Source organism: Heterodontus francisci, chromosome 3 (assembly GCF_036365525.1).
Source record: "Heterodontus francisci isolate sHetFra1 chromosome 3, sHetFra1.hap1, whole genome shotgun sequence".
NCBI classification, from domain to species: domain Eukaryota; kingdom Metazoa; phylum Chordata; class Chondrichthyes; order Heterodontiformes; family Heterodontidae; genus Heterodontus; species Heterodontus francisci.
The window spans coordinates 197,350,290-197,373,168 of NC_090373.1; the positions used below are offsets into that span (position 1 = coordinate 197,350,290).

A 22,879-nucleotide genomic window follows, 5' to 3' on the forward strand; every position below is an offset into this window, starting at 1 on the left:
GCATCTTGTTGATGGTAAACATTGCTGCCACTGTGCGTCAGTGGTGAAGGGACTGGATGTTGAAGGCAGTGGATGGGGTGCCAGTCAAGCAGGCTGCTTTGTCCTGGATGGTATCGAGCTTCTTGAGCGTTGTTGGAGCTGCACCCATCCAGGCCAGTGGACGGTAATCACACTCTTGACTTGTGCCTTGTAGATGGTGAACAGGCACTGGGAAGTCAGGTGGTGAGATACTCGCCACAGAATTCCCAGCCTCTGACCTGCACTTGTAGCCACAATATTTATGCGGCTGGTCCAGTTCAGTTTCTGGTCAATGGTAACGCCCAGGATGTTGATTGTGGGGGATTCAGCGATGGTAATGCCATTGAACATCAACGGGAGATGGTTAGATTCTCTCTTGTTTGAGATGGTTGTTGCCTGGCACTTGTGTGGCACAAACATTACTTGCCACTTATCAGACCAAGCCTGGATGTTGTCCAGGTCTTACTGCATCTGGAAACGGGCTGCTTCAGTGTACTGGAATAGTCAAGCCTAGAGGTAACAAAGGCATGGATGGTTTCAGCAATACATGAGCTGAGGCAAGGTTGGAGGCAAGCGATACTAATAAGATGGAAAAAGGCAGTCTTAATGGTAACACAGTTATGTGGCCAGAAGCTCATCTCAGGGTCAAATAAGACATCAAGACTGCAGGTAGTCAGGCTCTGCCTCAGCAAGCTGCCAGGGAGAGGGATGGAATTGGTAGGTAGGCAACAGAGTTTGTGGCAGGGCTTTGGTCTTGAATATTTAGTTAGAATAAATTCCTGCTCTGTACTGGATGTCAGACAAGCAGTCTGATAATTTTGTGACACTTTGAGGGGTCGAGAGAGGTGGTGCAGAGGTGTCAGAAAGTGATGTGTTTTCAGATGATGTTGCTGAGGGGCAGCCTGTAGATGAAAAATAGGAGGGGGTCAAGGACAGGTTTTTGGGGGACACCAGAGTTAATGGTGGGAGAGTGAGAAGAGAATTCACTGGAGGTGATTCTCTGGTTATGACTGGATGGATAAGAATCCCTCATTGTGTCAATCATTTTGCAACAATAACTTGACGCAAGTACTTCTATCTCACAGTAGCAAACTTGTTTTGCATCAAGATGATAGGAGATTTTGGCTGATGTGTTAATGCTTTAATATTGTAACATATATACACACCCATATAGGGATAAATACTTGGAAGGAATTATGATGCATTAACAGAAGGTCACAGACCATTGCTACTGTACTTGGCATGGTGCCTTATACAAGTGTCAATCTGTGATAGCACTGGGGAAAGTGAATGACAAACTCACTCAACGATGCTGTAATACAATTAGATACAGTCTGTGATCAGGATCCTGCTGTCACTTTGACCCAAGCAAACTGTTCCATGCAGTGTCCTCAGCCTAAACCCAACTGGACCTGTGAAGTTCAGTCTATCTGTACTGCATCCAGTTCATTCAAAAATCTTCTGCATTTTGTCATCAACACTTTCAGGGCTTCAGATACCAACACTTCAGGGAGAAGAATTCCCGTTGACTCTACTGAAACTTTAAAGATAACAAAGCTTAGTGAACAGCAATTCCACAGAATCTTGGTCAGGTCTGGCACAATTTTTATTTTTTATATTTTAGAGATACAGCACTGAAACAGGCCCTTCGGCCCACCGAGTCTGTGCCGACCAACAACCACCCATTTATACTAACCCTACAGTAATCCCATATTCCCTACCACCTAACTACACTAGGGACAATTTATAACAGCCAATTTACCTATCACCTGCAAGTCTTTGGCAGTGGGAGGAAACCGGAGCACCCGGAGGAAACCCACGCAGACACAGGGAGAACTTGCAAACTCCACACAGACAGTACCCAGAATTGAACCCGGGTCCCTGGAGCTGTGAGGCTGTGGTGCTAACCACTTATTCCCCTCATTGAGTAAATGCTGGAATCTATTATTGAGGAAGACTTAATGGACTTAGAAAATCATGGTATGATCAAACAGCCAACTTAGGTTTACGAAAGGGAAATTGTGTTTGACAAATTTATTAAAGTTTTTGAGGATATAACTAGTAGGGCAGATGAAGGGGAATCAGTAGATGTTGAATTACTTGGATTTCCAAAGGCATGCGATAGGGTGTCACACAATGGTTAATTCACAAGATAAGGGCGCATGGAAATGGGGGGTAATATATTAGCATATATTAGGATTGGTTAACAGGCAGAAGCAAAGAGTTGGGATAAATGGGGCATTTTCAAGTTGGCAGGCTGTAACTAATTGAGTGCTGTAAGGACCAGTGCTGGGGCCTCAGCTATTGACAATCTATATTAATGATTTAGACGAAGAGACCGAGAGTAATGTATCTAAGTTTGTTGACGATACAAAGCTAGTTGGGAATGTAAGCTGTGAGGAGAACACAAAGCAATGAGATATGGATGGGTTAAGTGAATGGGCAACAAGGAGGCAGATGGAGTATAATGTGGAGAAGTGTGAGGTTATTAACTTTGGTAGGAAGAACAGAAAAGCAGAATATTTTTTGAAAGGTGTGAAACTTCTCATTGTTGATGTTGAGAGACTTGGGTGTACTTGTACAAGGAACACAGAAAGTCAGCATGCAGGTAGAGCAAGCAATTAGGAAAACAAATGGTATTTTGGCCTTTACTGCAAGGGGATTGGAGTATATGAATAAGGAAGTCTTGCTACAATTGCACCGGGCTTTGGTGAGACCACGCCAGGAGTACTGTCTGCAGTTTTGGTCTCCATATTTGAGGAACGATAAACTTGCATTAGAGGTGGGACAGCGAAGATTCACTAGATTAATTCCTGGGACGAGAGGGCTGTTCTATATTGAGAGGCTGAGTAAATGGGCCTATACTTTCTGGAGTTTAGAAGGTGATCTTATTGAAACATACAAGATTCTGAAGGGGCTTGATAGGGTGGATGCTGAGAGGTTGTTTTCCTAGGCTGGGGAATCTAGAACATGGGGGACACAGTCTCAGGATAAGGGGCTGATCATTTAGGACTGAGATGAGGAGCAATTTCTTCCCTCAGAGTTGTGAATCTTTGAAATTCTCTACCCCAGAGGGTTGTGGATGCTCTGTCGTTGAATATATTTAAGGCTGGGATAGACAGATTGTTGGTCTCTCAGGGAATCAAGGGATATGGGGAGTGGGTGGGAAAGTGGAGTTGAAGCAAAAGATCAGCCATGATCGTATTGAACGGCAGAGCAGGCTGTATGGTCTACTCCTGCTATTTCTTTTGTTCTTAATATTTTGGTAACAGGATGTGCTGCCTAGACTTGCCTCTGCACTGCAAGTCTTCACCCTAGTACATCCAGCCTGGTTGTAGAAATTTACAACTCACAAATCAAATCCAATCCTGTTTCTTCAACCCACTATTTTCTCTTCGTTAATAAAAGACTCAATTCAGATGATAGCATGGAGGGTGAATGCTCTCTGCTGATTTAGCTACAGTTGGCTTCAACAGCCTGAGCTGGGGAATTCCTGAATGACATTTACTGACCACTGAAGAAAGACTTGTCTTTATATAGCGCCTTTCACAAGCACCAGATGCACCAAAGTGCTTTACAGCCAATGAGGTACCTTTTCAAGAGTAGTCACTGTTGTAATGTAGGAAATGCTGCCAATTTGCACACAGCAAGCTCCACAACCAGCAATGAGAGAACCAGATGATCTGTTTTAATGACATTGATTGAGGGGATAAATACTGGGCATAATATCGGAGAGCTCTTCTTCAAAATAGTGTATTATGATTTTTACGTCCACCCACGAGAACAGACAGGGGCCTTGGTTTAACGTCTCATCCCTCAGTACTGCACTGGTGTGTCAGCCTAGATTGTTGTCCTCAAGGCCTCGGGTGGGAAATTAACCCACACCTTCTGACTCACAGAGCTACCCACTGAGCTATAGCTGGTACAACACAAGCACGTGTGAGAATGCTTGGTGAGGGAAGACTGGGCTTAGTCCAGATATGTCTCTCCCCACAAGTGGGATTGTAGTCAATACACGCAGCCTGGGCTCGCACATGAAGGAACTGTCTCCCTGCAAGATTCAGCACCTACTGGAAATGATGAAAGAAACTCTCGGGTGGGGCAGGGGCCAGAGACAGAGAGCGAGCGAAACGTGGGCGAGCGGTAGCGAGAAATGGATCAAGTGACCCATTATTTTCTTCACCCCAAAAGGCAGGGGGATGGGGACCTGAGGATAGACTCAGCTGGGACAAAATCAGAAATTAAAATGGAAGGCGGAAAATCAATGGATGAGTCTGGAAGTCAGAGGAAATGAGAGTTAGAAAATAAAAAAAAGAGAGTTTGGCAGTGCTCAAGGTTATCTCTTTCAATACAAGGAGTATAACAAATAATGCAGATGAGCTGAGGGCACAGATAGACACGTGGCAGTATGATATAATAGCTATTACAGAAACATGGCTTAAAGTGGGACAGGAATGGCATCTCAACGTTCCTGGTTACAGGGTTTTCAGACGTGATAGGGAGGGGGATAAGAAAGGAAGGGGAGTGGCAATTTTGGTCAGAGAAACTATTACAGCTGTGAGGAGGGATGATATGTTGGAAGGTTCATCAAATGAGACCTTATGGATTGAACTAAGGAACAAAAAAGGGGCAATCACACTGCTGGAGTGTACTATACACCCCCAAACAGTCAGAGGGAGATGGAAGAGCAGAAATGTAGGCAAATCTCTCAGAAGTGCAAGAACAATAGAGCAGTAATAAGAGGGGATTTTAACTACCCCAATATTAATTGGCATAGTTTTAGTATGAAAGGAATTGAGGGAGCAGAATTCTTGAGGTGCATTTATGGGAACTTTTTTGCCCAGTATGTAGCAAGTACAACAAGAGAGGGCACAGTTTTAGAAAATGAAGAAGGGCAGGTGGTGGAAGGAGTGGCAGTGGGAGAGTATTTTGGTGGTAGTGATCATATTATGGAAAAGGACAGAGATAGAACAGGAGTTAGAGTTCTCAATTGGGGCAAGGCTAATTTTACTAAACTGAGGAGTGATTTAGCCAAAGTGGACGGGAAACAGCTACTTGAAGGTAAATCAGTGTCAGAACAGTGGGAGGCATTCAAAGGGGAGATCCAAGGGGTTCAGGGTAAACATGTTCCCACAAAGAAAAAGGGTGAGGCGGCCAAATCTAGAGCCCCATGGATGTCAAGGAGCCTACGGGGTAAGAAAAGGCAGAAAAGAAAAGTTTCTGTCCGACACCGAGAACTCAAGAAAGCCAAAAGGAGAATAGAAAGTGGAGGGGTGAAATCAAAAAGGAAATTAGGAAAGAAAAGAGACGGCATGATAGAATATTGGCAAGCAAAATCAAGGTGAACCCAAAGATGTTTTGTCAGTATGTAAATAGTCCAACTCGGGAAGGGGCCATACTGGACCTGGTGTTGGGGAATGAGCCCGGCCAGGTGGTTGAAGTTTCAGTAGGGGACTACTTTGGGAATAGTGATCACAATTCCGTAAGTTTTAGAATACTCATGGACAAAGACGAGAGTGGTCCGAAAGGAAGAGTGCTAAATTGGGGGACGGCCAACTATACCAAAATTCGGCAGGAGCTGGGGAATGTAGATTGGGAGCAGCTGTTTGAAGGTAAATCCACATTTGATATGTGGGAGGCTTTTAAAGAGAGGTTGATTAGCGTGCAGGAGAGACATGTTCCTGTGAAAATGAGGGATAGAAATGGCAAGATTAGGGAACCATGGATGACAGGTGAAATTGTGAAACTAGTTAAGAGGAAAAAGGAAGCATACATAAGGTCTAGGTGGCTGAAGAAAGACAAAGCTTTGGAAGAATATCGGGAATGTAGGACCAATCTGAAACGAGGAACTAAGAGGGCTAAAAGGGGTCATGAAATATCTTTAGCAAACAGGGTTAAGGAAAATCCCAAAGCCTTTTATTTATATATAAGGAGCAAGAGGGTAACTAGAGAAAGGATTGGCCCACTCAAGGACAAAGGAGGAAAGTTATGTGTGGAGTCAGAGAAAATGGGTGCTATTCTAAACGAGTACTTTGCATCGGTATTCACTGAGGAGAGGGACATGACGGATGTTGAGGTTAGGGACAGATGTTTGATTACTCTAGGTCAAGTCGGCATAAGGAGGGAGGAAGTGTTGGGTATTCTAAAAGGCATTAAGGTGGACAAGTCCCCAGGTCCGGATGGGATCTATCCCAGGTTACTGAGGGAAGCGAGAGAGGAAATAGCTGGGGCCTTAACAGATATCTTTGCAGCATCCTTAAACACGGGTGAGGTCCCAGAGGACTGGAGAATTGCTAATGTTGTCCCCTTGTTTAAGAAGGGTAGCAGGGATAATCCAGGTAATTATAGACCAGTGAGCCTGACGTCAGTGGTAGGGAAGCTGCTGGAGAAGATACTGAGGGATAGGATCTATTCCCATTTGGAAGAAAATGGGCTTATCAGTGATAGGCAACATGGTTTTGTGCAGGGAAGGTCATGTCTTACCAACCAAATAGAATTCTTTGAGGAAGTGACAAAGTTGATTGATGAGGGAAGGGCTGTAGATGTCATATACATGGACTTCAGTAAGGCGTTTGATAAGGTTCCCCATGGTAGGCTGATGGAGAAAGTGAAGTCGCATGGGATCCAGGGTGTACTAGCTAGATGGATAAAGAACTGGCTGGGCAACAGGAGACACAGAGTAGCAGTGGAAGGGAGTTTCTCAAAATGGAGACGTGTGACCAGTGGTGTTCCACAGGGATCCGTGCTGGGACCACTGTTGTTTGTGATATACATAAATGATTTGGAGGAAAGTATAGGTGGTCTGATTAGCAAGTTTGCAGACGACACTAAGATTGGTGGAGTAACAGATAGTGAAGGGGACTGTCAGAGAATACAGCAGAATATTGGAGAGTTGGGCAGAGAAATGGCAGATGGAGTTCAATCAGGGTAAATGCGAGGTGATGCATTTTGGAAGATCCAATTCAGGAGTGAACTATACAGTAAATGGAAAAGTCCTGGGGAAAATTGATGTAGAGAGATTTGGGTGTTCAGGTCCATTGTTCCCTGAAGGTGGCAACGCAGGTCAATAGAGTGGTCAAGAAGGCATACGGCATGCTTTCCTTCATCGGACGGGGTATTGAGTACAAGAATTGGCAGGTCATGTTACAGTTGTATAGGACTTTGGTTCGGCCACATTTGGAATACTGCGTGCGGTTCTGGTCGCCACATTACCAAAAGGATGTGGATTCTTTGGAGAGGGTGCAGAGGAGCTTCACCAGGATGTTGCCTGGTATGGAGGGCGCTAGCTATGAAGAGAGGTTGAGTAGATTAGGATTATTTTCATTAGAAAGGCGGAGGTTGAGGGGGGACCTGATTGAGGTGTACAAAATCATGAGAGGTATAGACAGGGTGGATAGCAAGAAGCTTTTTCCCCCAGAGTGGGGGATTCAAATACTAGGGGTCACGAGTTCAAAGTGAGAGGGGAAAAGTTTCAGGGGCATATGCGTGGAAAGTTCTTTACGCAGAGGGTGGTGGGTGCCTGGAACGTGTTGCCAGTGGAGGTGGTAGACGCGGGCACGATAGCATCTTTTAAGATGTATCTAGACAGATACATGAATGGGCAGGAAGCAAAGAGATACAGACCCTTAGAAAATAGGCGACATGTTTAGGTAGAGGATCTGGATCGGCGCAGGCTTGGAGGGCCGAAGGGCCTGTTCCTGTGCTGTAATTTTCTTTGTTCTTTGTTAATACATTAAGGGTAAGAGGATAATTAAGGAGAGAGTAGGGCCCACAAAAGACCAAAAAGGTAACCTACGTGTAGAAACAGAAAATGTTGATATTGTTCTTAATGAATACTTTGCAACTGTCTTCACAAAAGAGGGCAACGATGCAGATATTGTAGTTAAGGAAGAGGGGTGTGATATATTGGATGTTATAAACATAGGGAGAGAAGAAGTATTAATGGGATTAGTATCTTGAAAGTTGATAAATCACCAGAGCCGGATGAAATGTACCCCAGGCTGTTAAAAGAAGCAAGAGGGGAAATAGTGTAAGGTCTGACCATCATTTTCCTGTCCTCACTGGATACAGGTGGGGTGCCAAAGGATTTGAGAACTGCTAACTGTTTAAAAAGGGAGCGAAGGATAAACCGAATAATTACAGGCCAATCAGTCTAACCTCAGTAGTGGGCAAATTATTGGAATCAATTCTGAGAGAGGATAAACTATGACTTAGAAAGGCACAGGTTAATCAAGGATAGTCAGCATGGATTTGTTAAGGGAAGATCTTGTTTGACCAACCTGATCGAATTTTTTGAAGAAGTAACAAGGAAGATAGATGAAGGTAGTGCAGTTGATGTGGTCCCACATGGCAGACTGGTTAATAAAATAAAAGCCCATGAGATCCAGGGAAATGCAGCAAGGTGGATACAAAGTTGGCTCAGTGGCAGAAACAAAGGGTAATTGTTGACGGCTGTTTTAACGACTGGAGGGCTGATTGCAGTGGCATTCCACATGGCTCAGTACTGGGTCCCCTGCTTTTTGTGGTGTATATTAACGATTTGGACGTAAATGTAGGGCGGACGACACAAAGTTTGGCCGTGTGATAGATAGCAAGGAGGATAACTGTAGGCTGCAGGAAGATATTGATGGTCTGGTCAGATGGGCAGAAAAGTGACAAATGGAATTCAATTTGGAGAAGTGTGAGGTGATGCATTTGGGGAGGTCAAACAAGGCAAAGGAATACACAATTTATGGGAAAATACTGAGAGCAGTAGAGGAAGTGAGGGACCTTGGAGTGAATGTCCACAGATCCCTGAATGTAGCAGGACAGGTCAATAAGGTGGTTATTAGCTGAGGTATAGAATACAAGAGCAGGGAGGTTATGCTGGAACTGTATAATTCATTGGTTCGACCACAACTTGAATACTGTGTGCTGTTCTGGTCACCTCATTACAGAAAGGATGCAATTGCACTAGAGAGGGTACAGAGCAGATTTACGAGGATGTTGCCAGGACTGGAAAAATGCAGCTATGAGGAAAGATTGAACAGGCTGGGGTTGTTCTCCTTGGAACAGAGAAGGCTGAGGGGAGATCTGATTGAAATGTACAACATTTTGAGGGGCCTGGATAGAGTGGAGGTGAAGGGTCTATTTACCTTAACAGAGAGGTCAGTGATGAGGGGACATAGATTTAAAGTGATTGGTAGAAAATTTAGAGGGGAAATGAGGAAAATCTTTTTCACCCAGAGAGTTGTGATGGTCTGGAACTCACTGCCTGAAAGGGTAGTTGAGGCAGAGACCCTCAACTCATTCAAAAGGAGTCTGGATATGCACCTCAAGTGCTGTAAGCTGCAGGGCTACGGACCAAATGCTGGAAGGTGGGATTAGAATAGGTGGATCGTTTTTGGCCGGCAGAGACACGATGGCCTCTTTCTGTGCCTTAAACTTTCTATGATTCTAAGGCCACATTTTGCCAAGCTCATCCAAGATAACCCATCCACAGCCTTTACTTACAGATGTAGTGATCTCGAACTCTGCCAAGACGGACAAGATTCTTCAGGACATCGTGGCGGAAAATCTCACGACTGCAGGTGTCCAAGCGAGGATTCACAACTGTTGCAAATTTTCTCCCTAAAGGAAAAGGAACAATTCACCTCCACATCATGAAAAGAATCAATGCTTTAGACTAGTCCAATACCTGAAACCACCAGGCTCATAGTTTTGAAACAGTCAAACTTATCATGTGCAATTAAGAATATGACAGATGGAAAACAGCATCAATATGGTGCTGATAAAACTGGATTTCCCCTACTCTGTCTTTTGGAGATAAATATTCTCACTCCCTACGTGGGATAGCTAAAGTCAGCACATTTGGCGAGGCCAGGATTTCACTTCATTGCAAAGTGATACCCTACAAAATTAATGAACTGTGCTATTGTCAGTTAACTATCAGACTTTACACAGAATTGACAGCACAGAAACAGGCCATTCAACCCAACAGGTCTGTGCCAGTGTTTATGCTCCACACAAGAATCCTCTCATCCTAAATAAAAACAGAAAGTGCTGGAAATACTCAGCAGATCCGGCATCATCTGTGGAGAGAGAAACAGAGTTAATGTTTCAGGTCTGTGATCCTCCCATCCTACTTCAGCTCATTCTATCTCCATATTCTTCTATTTCTTTCTCCCTCATACTTACCTGGCTTCCGATCTATGATATTTGTCTCAACTACTCCTAAGTGGTCGTGCATTTCATATCCAATCACTCTCTGAGTTTAGCAGGTGATTTGTATCACTCAAACTCCCATTTTTCAGAAGTTAATTTTTTATTGATAAATTTATAATATACTGATTTTTAATATACATAGACCACAAACTGCATAACACGAGCCAAGGTGACTAAATGTCCTGGGCCAAACTTTCTTCCATAGTGTTCCAGAACAACTGGTGTCCATTACAGGCCACGCCATAGAATCAATGATGCAACACAGGAGGAGGCCATTTGGTTCAACATATCTTGGCAATTCTTTAAAAGAGTTATCCAATTAGTCCCACTCCCCTGCTCGTTCCCATTGCCCTGCAAAATTCTCCCTTTCAAGTGTTTATCCAAACCCCTTTGAAAATTACGACTGAATTGGCTTCCACTGCCTTTTCAGGTAGTGAACTCAGATCACCATAACTTAATGCATTAAAATTTTTATCTTCATTCCTGCTCTGCTTTTCTTGCCAATTATTTTAAACCAGAGTCCTTGCGTTTGCCAACCCTTCTACCAGTGGAAACAGTTTCTCCTTAGTTACTCATTCAAAATATTATTTTGGTTAAATCTCCCCACAACCTTCTCTGGTCTAAAGAGCTCAAGAAACCGACTTAAAATTACAGCCTTCATACATAACAGGCTCACCATTCACTGTCTGCACATCGATGACTCCAGGAGAGAAGCAGCGCTTTAGTTCGTCTGCCAGATCCCCTTCCACAGGACTCAGCAGAGTTATATCGGGAAGAAGTCGGTAACTTGCTGTGGCAACGGGAGAGAACTTGGCGTGGTCTTTACCTGAAGGGAGCACAAAAGAAAATATATTCACATCGCATCTTACACTTAACTAAAAGAAGTTTCTCGGAATTCCTTATCAGATTTATTAATGGCCATCATATATTTAGTAACATAAGAGCAGGAGTAGGCCATTCAGCCCGTCAAGTCTGCTCTGCTATTCAATTAGATTGTGGCTGATCATCTAACTCCATGCCACTTTTCCGTGCTATCCACATATCCCTTGGTGTAATTAGTGTCCAGAAATCTATCGATTTCTTGAACACACTCAATGATTGAGCTTCCTCAGCCCTCCGGAGTAGAGAATTCCAAAGATTCACCACCCTCAGTGACAAAATTCCCCCTCATCTCAGCCTAAAATGGCCTGCCCCTTATTCTGAGACAATGTCCCTGGTTCTAGACACAACACCAAGGAAAACGTTTTACTTTTATTTTTAGTTATTTTTTACAATCTTTTTTTGCATTTATTTCATTTCATCTTAGTTTGTTCAGTTTGCTTACCCACTGTTTTATTCATGTCTGTACTTGTTGCTGTTCAACCTTCAGTCCATTAACACCCTATTTGTACGAATGCTTTGTCTTTCAACACACTATAAACATATTGTTTGCCTTTGCTCCATGACCTTTTGGTCAGCTATGTGGCCTGGTCCAAGCTACACCTTCTCCTTTATTTATTTTATTTATTTATTTAGAGATACAGCACTGAAACAGGCCCTTCGGCCCACCGAGTCTGTGCTGACCATCAACCACCCATTTATACTAATCCTCCACTAATTCCATAATCCTACCACATCCCACCTGTCCCTGTATTTCCCTACCACCTACCTATACTAGGGACAATTTATAATGGCCAATTTACCTATCAACCTGCAAAGTTTTTGGCATGTGGGAGGAAACCCACGCAGACACAGGGAGAACTTGCAAACTCCACACAGGCAGGACCCAGAATTGAACCCGGGTCGCTGGAGCTGTGAGGCTGCGGTGCTAACCACTGCGCCGCCCTTTGTTATCTCTTGCTCCACCCCCACCTCACTTGCTTATAACCTTTGACATTTCTAATATTTGCTAGTTCCGAAGGGTCACTGACACGAAACGTTAACTCTGCTTCTCTTTCCACAGATGCTGCCAGACCTGCTGAGTGGTTCCAACATTTCTTGTTTTTATTTCAGATTTCCAGCACCCGCAGTATTTTGCTTTTATTATACCAAGGAAAATTTCCTATCTGCATCCACAGAATTTTGTGTCTTAGAGGAATGCATATTTGTTGTTGACCATGTAATACTTCTTTAATTACTAGCCATTGCCTGTCTATCAAATCTTTTAGCGTATTTTCCCAATCCACCATAGCCAACTTGCCCCTCATACCTTCACAGTTTCCTTTGTTAAGATTTAAGACCCTAGTTTCAGAATGAACTATATCACTTTCAAACTTAATGTAAAATTCTATCATATTATGGTCACTATTTCTCAAAGGCTCCTTTACAGCAAGGTTATTAATTAGCCCTTTCTCATCATCTAATACTAAATCTAAAATAGCCCAATCCCTCGTTGGGTCTTCAACATATATACCCTCCAGGAATTCGTCCTCTTAAAGCATTAGTGCTGATTAGGTTTACCCAGTCTGTGTAAATTGAAGTCGCCCATTATTTCTGTATTACCCATGTTACATGCACCTCTAATTTCCTGATTTACAACGTGCTAACATTACCACTACTGTTTGGCGGCCTATAAAATGACGCCCACGGTCAGCCTCTTTTGCTTCCACTGTTACTTGATTATCTGACACTCTTCCACTCCATGCCTTGCTGTTTCTTAGCACCATCTAAACTGATTCTATATCTTGATCCTTCGATGTAAGATCCTCTCACTAATGCACTGATCTCGTCCCTTATTAAGAACGTTACCCCACCTACTTTTCCTTTTTGCCCATCCTTGCTAAATGACAAATATCCTTGAAAATTCAGTTCCCAGTCCAGATCACCCTGCAACCACGTCTCTGTAATGGCAATTAAATCATACCATTTACCTCTATTTGTGCCTTCAAATCATCTACCTTGTTGAAAATGCTATGTGTTTTCAGATAAAGTGCCCTTAACTTTGTCTTTTTAACATTATTCTGCACTTTGATCCTATTTGATGCTTGCCTTTGCTTCATCTGTCTTTTTTTATTTATTCGTTCTTGACATGTGGGCGTCGCTGGCTAGGCCAGCATTTATTCCCCATCCCTAATTGCCTTTGAAAAGGAGGTGGTAAACTGCCTCCTTGACCCAACTGCACTCCTTGGGATGTAGGTGCACCAACAGTGCTGTTAGGAAGGAAGTTCCAGGATTTTGACCCAGCGACAGTGAAGGAACGGTGATATAGTTCCAAGTCAGGATAGTGTGTAGCTTGGAGAGGAACTAGCAGGTGGTGGTGTTCCCATCTATCTGCTGCCCTTGTCCTTCTAGGTGGTAGAGGTTGCAGGTTTGGCAGGCGGCTGTTGAAGAAGCCTTGGTGAGTTGCTGCAGTGCATCTTGTAGGTGGTACATACTGCTGCCACTGTGCGTTAGTGGTGAAAGGAGTGAATGTTGATGGTGGTGGATGGGACGCCAATCAAGTGGGCTGCTTTGTCCTGGATGGTGTTGAGCTTCTTCAGTGTTTTTGGAGCTGCACCCATCCAGGCAAGTGGAGAGTATTCCATCACACTCCTGACTTGTGCCTCGTAGATGGTGGACAGGCATTAGGGGAGTAAGGAGGAGAGTTACTCGCCTCAGAATTCCAAGCCTCTGATCTACTCTTGTAGCCACAGTATTTATATGGTTGGTCCTGTTCAGTTTTTGGTCTGTCATAACCCCCAGGATGTTTACAGTGGGGGATTCAGTGATGGTAATGCCACTGAACATCAATGAGAGATGGTTAGATTCTCTTATGTTTGAAATGGTCATTGCCTGGCACTTGTGCGGCGCAAATGTAACTTATTACTTATCACCTCAAGCCTGCATGTTGTCCAGGTCTTGCTGCATCTGGACATGGGCTGCTTCATTATCTGAGGAGTTACGAATGGTGCTGAACATTGTGCAATCATCAGCGAACATCCCCACTTCTGACCTTATGATGGAGGGAAGGTCATTGATGAAGCAGCTGAAGATTGTTGGGCCGAGGACACTAGTAATGTCCTGAGACTGATATGTTTGACCTCCTTCGTCAACAACCACAAGCATCTTTTCTGTGCTTGGTATGACTCTAACCAGCGGAGAGTTTCCTCCCTGATTCCCACTGATTTCAGTTTTGCAAGGGCTCCTTGATGCCATACTCTGTCAAATGCTGCCTTGATGTCAAAGGCAGTCACTCTCACCTCACCTCTGGAGTTCAGCTCTTTTGTCCATCCATCCAAGTACAAAGAATCTCAAACCTGTTGGGCAATTGCAAGAGCTGAGGCTCCTCCACTTCTGCCTTCTTGATCCCCTTACCTGCCTCACTTGCGGTCACACCCACCTGTCCCTGACCAAATCAGAAGACCTGATCCTATGGGATGTGACTGCCTTCTGCAACAAAGTGTCCAGGTAACTTTCCTCCTCCCTGATGCATCGCATTGTCTGTAGCTCGGCCTCCAGCTCATTAAATGAGCCGAAACTCCTCAAGCTGCAGACGTGTTTGCTGTGGATCACACTGGCGTCCACCAGCTCCCACAACACATCGCCTGCCCTGCCATCTTTATAATGTGTTAATTAATTTATTTTTCTTAATTAACTTATAAGTAATAACCCCACTATTACTAAGTTTTACAACAGCTGGTGAATCTTACTACAACTAATAAAACCGTACTAAGAAATCACCTCAATAATCAGAAGCTTCTTAGGTTTCTTATTCCAATTAATGTTATACTAACCCCAATTAAAATTCCTTAGTTTAGATAAGAGAAAAAGCTAACCAACCACTTACCTTCTTTGATGGAACATCACACAACAATTCCTCTTTCCCCCTCTGCACCGAATTCCCACGTGAACCAAATTCCTACCTCAAACTCTGACTACGTCTCACTCCGGCGAAGTCTCCACTCCATAGGGGCCCCTAGTAATGGAATACTCAAAAGTGGAAACAGCTTCTCTATGTAACCCTATCAAACCCCTTGGTAATTTTAAAGGACTTGATTCAGTCACCTCTCTGTCTTCTCTTTTCTACAGAAAAGAGCCCCAGCCTTGTCAATTTTTCTAACACGGGGCTAACAGCCTTCTGGTACCTCAGTCAGTTGGCTATGCTTTACTCTGCATTAGTACTCCACCAAGGTTGCTGTAAACAATAGGCTCCCACCGCGAACATCCCCCCACCCCGTCTTACCGATTCCTTTCACGCAGTGCATGACAACATCGACTTCCTGCCCTGGCCGGAGCTGAGCAATCAGGATATCATCATGTACAGGTCGGATGTCAACCTGTCCGAAGAGGTCAGCCTGGTTCCCAATTGGTACCCACTTCATATGCTTGGAGTAGACTGCAAAGACAAATGGAAGAATGCAGGACCATTCTGTAACTGTGGTATGACATTACACGGTATTCATACAAGAGATCTTTGTTGAATATTGCAATGGTCTCAAATCAAGTCCCTGTTAGTTTTTATATTTAACTCCATTTTAAGAAGCTGCACCCAAACAGTGCAAGCCTGAAATGAAGACTGTTTACCTTTATGATTAAGATACAGTTCTTCAGGGTCGGAAGAGTCTTTATGTGCTTTAGGATTTCTCGTACACTTCACTTTAAGTTGAAACTGAAGAGTATCGATCTCTGTCCCTTCTTCATCCCCTTTATGTATAAATAAAGTATTAACATTTGTACAGATCCTTATTGCAATAGAACACCTCGAAGTGCTTCACATTTGATGAATAACGGCTGCCGATATGCAGCAGCCATTCTGCACCAGTCCCACAATCAGCCATGAAATGAATATCCGGTTAATCAGTTTTGGGTGATGTACACTAGGATAACACCTTGGTGTTCTTCTGAACAGTGCTATAGAATTGTTAACATTCACTTGAACCACTGAAATATCAGTTAGAGCCTGTTTAACATTTAATTTGAGGAGCAGCACCTCAAACAATTCACTACTTCTTCAGTACTGTACCGAATCATAGAATGGTTACAGAACAGGAGACCATCATTCGGCCTGTTGTGTCTGCTCCTGCTCTCTGAAAGAGCAACTCACCTAGTCACACTCCCCGCCTTTTCACTGTGGCCCTGCAATTTCTTTCTTTTCAGGTAACTATCCAGTTCTCTTTGGAAGGGCTCGATTAAATCTGCCTCACTCTCAGGTGGTGCATTCCAGTTCCTAACCACTCACTACATAAAAAAAGTCACAACACCTCAAACAATCAGCACCTTTTTCTCATGCTGTATAAACTGTTGCTCCCTTTGAAATTTGGCATTCTTGTGTCTGTCCTGATGAATGCAAGATGAAAAGCTTCAACAACATGTCTTTTTTTCCAGCAACAAAAACGTTTTTCCTCCTGTCACCATTGGTTCTTTTGCTAATCATCTTAAATTGATGTCCTCTGGTTCTGGATTCTTTGGCCAATGGGAATAGATTCTTCCTAACTATTCTGTCTAGACCCCTCATGATTTTGAACATCTCTTCAAACCTGCTGCGCACATACGCATTAGGAGCAGGAGTAAGCTACTAAGGTTCACAGGCCTGCTCCGCCATTCAACAAGATCATGGCTGATCTGTTTGCAACCTCAACTCCACATTCCCACCTACCCCAATAGTCTTTCACTCCCTTGCTTATCAAGAATCTATCTACCTCTGCCTGGAAAATATTCGATGACTCTGCTTCCACTGCCTTTTGAGGAAGAGAGTTCCCAAGACTCACAACCCTCAGAGAAAACATTTCTCCTCATCTCTGTCTTAAATGGGCGACCCCTTATTTTTAAACAGTGACCCCTAGTTCTAGATTCTCCCACAAGGGGAAACATCCTTTCCACATCCACCCTGTCAAGATCCCTCAGGATCTTATCTGTTTCAATCAAGTTGCCTCTTACTTTTCTAAACTCCAGCAGACACAAGCCTAGCCTGTCCAATCTTTCCTCATAAAACAACCTAGGTATTAGTCTAGTAAACCTTCTCTGAAATGCTTCCAACGCATTTACATCCTTCCTTAAATAAGGAGACCAATACTTTACACAGTACTCCATTTGTTGTCTCACCAATGCCCTGTATAACTGAAAGAATAATCTCCCTACTTTTGTAATCAATAAATATCGCAATAAACAATAACATTCTGTTAGCTTTCCTAATTACTTGCTGAACCTGCATGCTACCCTTTTGTGATTCATGCACTAGGACACCCAGATCCCTCTCAGAGCTCTGCAATCTCTCACCATTTAGATAATATGCTTCTTGTTTATTCTTCCCACTCTAAATCATCTCCAAGGAGGAGAACAGACCAGCTTCTCCAACCTATCCACGTAACTGAAGTTCCTCATCCCTGGGTCAAGCTGTGTAATATACTCAAGTTCTGGAGTGGGACTTAAACCTACAACCCTCTGATAACAATTATGCCAAGCTGACATTTCATTGGAGCATTCTCAATTATTATTAGTTATATATTTTGCTATTGTTCCAACAAATCGGTTTGTTAGTTAATGGCTAAAATTACATCTGATGTTGTAACACTCTATTGATAAACCTGTAGCTAAAGCACTGAACATTTATTTTTCTGTTATCCTGGGCTTGCTATCAAACCCAGCTAAAGATAGGGGGCCATGGAAGGTAATAAAGGCTTATTGCTTACGAGATTAATCTGAAATATAGAACCTACAGAAAATACATACAGCAAGAAGGGTAGAAAGGACAAAAATGTATCAATAATATTATACAAGGAGAGGAATTTTATACCATATATCACAAAAATGAAGTATGGGTTTGGTTTATTTCTTTGTCACAGTACATAAAAGAGTTAGCTATACTCAGAAAATGGTTCAGCCTGTTTTGAAACAATAGCTGCAGAATAAATCGGTTTAGTCAAGTATCTGAGAAAAAGGCAAGGTCATTCAATTCAAATACAAGCATCTAGCAGATTTTGTTTCATTGGCAAAGCTTTTTGAATTTAACAGACATTTGATTTCCATTACCACCAGCGTGTTTCTTGGAATTCTTTTTCAGCCTGTCCTGTTAAAATTGAGTAGTCTGTTTGAAACCAGCGAGATTCCATGGACAATCAGTAAAAACAACCCCATAAAGATCAATCCTTTGGGAATTTATGACCAGTCTACACTGTAGTTTAGTGCAGCAGTCACAACTCCTTGCTATTTTTCAATTTTAACAGGACAGGCTGAAAAAGAATTCCAAGAAACACGTTTTTATTTCAGATTTCCAGCCTACTCCATGTACCTGCCCACCCTAGGTTTATAACCCTCCTATTTTATGTAACCCACATTTGCAGATCATCCCACTCCATGTAACCCCAGGTTTACAGATCCTCCTGTTCTATAAATTCCTTATTTAGAGACCATCCCATTACCTGGTCTTCATTAATACAGCACAGCTTATCCTGAAATCGGGAACCAAATACCAGTTGCATTCCCATCTCTGAACATTCCCTTTTCTTTTAGCTTCAAAGTTGTAAACTGCATTCTGAGGAAGTTGCAGAGTAATGGAGAGGCAGTAATTTAGTTTGTCCCCTCATCCCCACCCCCCTCCCCCTAGGTCAGTCCTTGCCTCCCACAATTTAAAAAGGACAACACTAAATATTAGGAAGGCCATAACACATCTCTTCATAATTGAGGTGATGCAACCCCCTCACCTGTGCTCCTATACTCAAACAGTCGTGGGTCTGCTTTGATGGGGATGAGGCCCAGTCTGTGTGCCAGAATCTCATCCTGTACAATGGAGGTGTTGTTGTAGATAAATGCCTTCTCCACAGCCATTGTTGGGACCTGAACAACAGCCAAGGTTGGATTTAATGTAGCATGTTCAACATATTAAACAACAGCAAATGACGTCAAATAGGATCCACCAAAACTGGCAGCTCCCAATTGGTTCTGCAAATGTACTTGGTGAGCATTTGATTCATCCAGACCTGACAGTCTCATTCAATTCCCAGTTTGTGCTGAAATAGTTGATCTCTGCCAGGTTGGTGATAGGGGCGCTATAATAAGCCTCATGTGTGCATCTACTTTGATGGCCTAGAGTGTGCACCAAATCTCACCCTGTACAACAGAGGTGTTCCTATGGATGAATTGTTGGGTTAAAGAGGTGGATAAGAGTTCCTATTCCCGATTGCTGGAAGCACGTCTGTGCGGATGTTGGGAAAGGACAGGATTGGGCTTGGCAGTGATGCCATGGGTATTGAAACCATTTATCATTGCTCTGGCTACCATCTAACCCAGAAAAAAGCAGGAACTGAAGCTGAGATCTCGTGGGATTGTATGGCTCAGCATCAGACTGCAAGGTGCAAGTACCCGTTAAGTCTTCAAACCAAACTGAAGGTTTCTATAGTGGCCACATATTGTTCAAGACAGATCAGACTGCAAACGTCAGAGGCAAGTGTTGCAACATCACACAGCTATTCAAAGTCTCACTATATTCTCCACCACTGCACATTATAAAATACAAATATTTTAGCTTTTAAATTTAATACCACTGGGGGGACCTGATTGAGGTATACAAAATTATGAGGGGCATTAATAGGATAGATAGGAAGAAACTTTTTCCCTTAGCGGAGGGGTCAATAACCAGGCATAGATTTAAGGTAAGGGGCAGGAAGTTTAGAGGGGATTTGAGGAAAACATTTTCACTCAGAGGGTGGTTGGAATCTGGAACACACTGCCTGAAGAGGTGGTAGAGGCAGGAACCCTCACATTTAAGATGTATTTAGATGAGCACTTGAAACGCCATAGCATACAAGGCTATGGGCCAAGTGTTGGAAAATGGGATTAGGATAGGTGCTTGATGGCCGGCACAGACACGATGGGCCGAAGGGCCTGTTTCTGTGCTGTATAACTCTACGACTTAAGAGTGCTGCAAGATGAATACCATTACTAACCTAACACAGCCTGGAATTTCATTACCTCAGCAAGAAGGATCCTGCGGAAGGCATTTGCGATAGCAGCATCAATTCCAATCATGTCAAACTCCAGCGTATCTTCCTCCAACTGAACAATATCAACCCTGAAATTCTGAGAAAGAGACAAACTTCACAGGCAGTTCATAGCAAATGTAACACCTTTATTCAAGGAGGGAGACAGAAAGCAGGAAACTGTAGGCCAGTTAGCCTAACATCTGTCACGGGGAAAATGCTAGAATCTATTAAGGAGATTAGAGCAGGATACTTAGAAAATCATAATGGAATCAGGCAGAGTCAACATGGTTTTGTGAAAGGGAAATCATGTTGGACTAATTTATTAGAGTTCTTTGAGGCAGTGCAAGCAAAGTGGATAAAGGAGAAATCTGTAGATGTGGTGTACTTGGATTTCCAAAAGGCATTTGATAAGGTGCCACATCAAAGATGACGACACAAGATAAGAGCACATGGTGGAGGGGGTAACATATTAGCAGGATAAAGGATTGGTTAGAATTAGAACATTACAGTGCAGTACAGGCCCTTCGGCCCTCGATGTTGCGCCGACCTGTGAAACCATCTGACCTACACTATTCCATTTTCATCCATATGTCTATCCAATGACCACTTAAATGCCCTTAAAGTTGGTGAATCTACTACTGCTGCAGGCAGGGCGTTCCACGCCCTTACTACTCTCTGAGTAAAGAAACTACCTCTCACATCTGTCCTATATCTATCACCCCTCAACTTGAAGCTATGTCCCCTCGTGTTTGCCATCACCATCCGAGGAAAAAGACTCTCACTATCCACCCTATCTAACCCTCTGATTATCTTATATGTCTCTATTAAGTCACCTCTCCTCCTCCTTCTCTCCAACGAAAACAACCTCAAGTCCCTCAGCCTTTCCTCGTAAGACCTTCCCTCCATACCAGGCAACATCCTAGTAAATCTCCTCTGCACCCTTTCCATAGCTTCCACATCCTTCCTATAATGCGGTGACCAGAACTGCACGCAATACTCCAGGTGCGGTCTCATCAGAGTTTTGTACAGCTGCAGCATGACCTCGTGGCTCCGAAACTCGATCCCCCTACTAATAAAAGCTAACACACCATATGCCTTCTTAACAGCCCTATTAACCTGGGTAGCAACTTTCAGGGATTTATGCACCTAACAGGAAGCAGAGAGTAGGGATAAATGAGTCTTTTTCAGGTTGGCAAACTGTAACTAGTGGAGTGCCACAGTGATCAGTGCTGGGGCCTCAACTATTTACAATCTATATCAATGATTTGGATGAAGGGACCGAATGTGCGGTAGCTAAATTTGCTGATGACACCAAGATAGGAAGGAAAGTAAGTTGTCAGAGGAGGTAAAGAATCTACAAAGGGATAGATAGGTTAGGTGAGTTGGCAAAAATTTGGCAGATGGCGTATGATGTGGGAAAATGTGAACTTGTCCACTTTGGCAGGAAGAATAGAAAAGCGGCATACTATTTAAATGGAGAGACTGCAGAACTCGGTGGTACAGAGGGATCTAGTACATGAATCACAAAAGGTTAGTATTCAGGTACAGCAAGTGATTAGAAGAAAGCTCTTCTGGTTAATATCAAGGAGTTTTAAACCATGAAAGAAAATGTCTGGACATCTGTCTTGTATGACATAAGCTTTACCCATAATGGTACTTTGTTTTCATTAAAGAAAGACAATAAATTACTTTCATTCCTTCTCAACACAGTCCCAAAGGCCTGAAATTTAGAAGAATGAGAGGTGATCTTGTTGAAATATTTAATTTTTTTAAAGACAGCTTGACAGGGTAAATGCTGAGAGGCTGTTTTCCCTGGTTGGAGTAAAGAACTAGAGGACATAGTCTCAGGAAAAGGGGACTGAGAGAGCTGTGGATGCTCAGTCTATGAGTATATTCTAGACTGAGACCGACAGATTTTTGGGCACTAAGGGGATAGGGCTGGAAAGTGGAGTTCAGCCTTGATACTATTAGTAGTGAACAACTAGAGGGGCCAGATGACCCACTCGTGCTTCTGTTTCTTATGTTCTTATCCAAGCTGCAATTGCCACCCAGCCCCCTCTCCCAAGCATTGATACGCATCACCAATTGGGAGAAATGCCTGTTATTTTCACCCCCAAATCAATACTTTCCAGATTCCCTTGAGCCATGCAAAGCCATAATACACTAGCACACACCAACCGAACCACTGATTAGTCCTACTGTTGAACATGGTGTTAACAATGTAAATTCCTAAGTGAATTTGTCAACAACGCAAGGCCACCTGAAAACAGGAGCACTGCAACATGCCTAGAACAGGCAATCTAATGCTGTTCCTTGCAAGGACAGCGACATCATTGATGAAGATAACTTATAAAATGGGTGACATTCTCCGGCCGGACTCTTTTCACTGTAGCACTGTTTAGCTGTTACTGGTGCTCTGTTCATGTTGTACCTCCTCAAACCGCTGCTGGTTCCACGTGTCATCGTAACCGGGGTAATTTCCTGGGAAATCAGTAGTGTGAACCTGAAACACAAAAACAGTCGCGATCAATAGCAATCCCACTGATTTATATTAGTTAATTAAAACACAATCCAACCGACACTCACATTCTGGATCCCAAATTCCTTGAGAACCACACGATTCCGAATCAACTCAATCCGCTCTCGACCACCCGCCATGATCGCCAAGGTTGGTGAACTTTCAACCTCTGACCTGGCAAGAACCGGTTCAAACTCGCACGAGACTTCCGCTCCCGTTCCTGCCCGCGCGCGCAACCGTCCGTCAAACTCCACCCAGACCTCGC

General features: G+C 43.3%; 1 protein-coding gene across 1 annotated transcript; it reads right to left on the reverse strand.

Annotated features, from left to right (window-relative positions):
* Window positions 1–1,146: 1,146 nt before the first annotated feature.
* polr1c (RNA polymerase I and III subunit C) lies at window positions 1,147–22,794 on the reverse strand. Its single transcript, XM_068019763.1, has 9 exons — window positions 22,683–22,794; window positions 22,528–22,599; window positions 20,086–20,193; window positions 18,819–18,951; window positions 15,703–15,822; window positions 15,362–15,514; window positions 10,898–11,047; window positions 9,511–9,627; window positions 1,147–1,558 (listed from the first exon to the last, which is right to left on the reverse strand). Exons 1-9 carry the CDS (start codon window positions 22,752–22,754, stop codon window positions 1,440–1,442), a joined length of 1,044 nt encoding a protein of 347 aa, XP_067875864.1. The 5' UTR covers window positions 22,755–22,794; the 3' UTR covers window positions 1,147–1,439.
* Window positions 22,795–22,879: the final 85 nt, after the last annotated feature.

Coding starts and splice junctions, on each gene's coding strand:
- polr1c (XM_068019763.1), bottom strand. CDS start 22,754: ATGGCGGGTGGTCGAGAGCGGATTGAGTTGATTCGGAATCGTGTGGTT. Junction 18,952..20,085: donor GCAGGATCCTTCTTGCTGAG/GTAATGAAATTC, acceptor GCTGTTGTTCAG/GTCCCAACAATGGCTGTGGA. Junction 9,628..10,897: donor CGATGTGCAGACAGTGAATG/GTGAGCCTGTTA, acceptor CTTTTCCTTTAG/GGAGAAAATTTGCAACAGTT.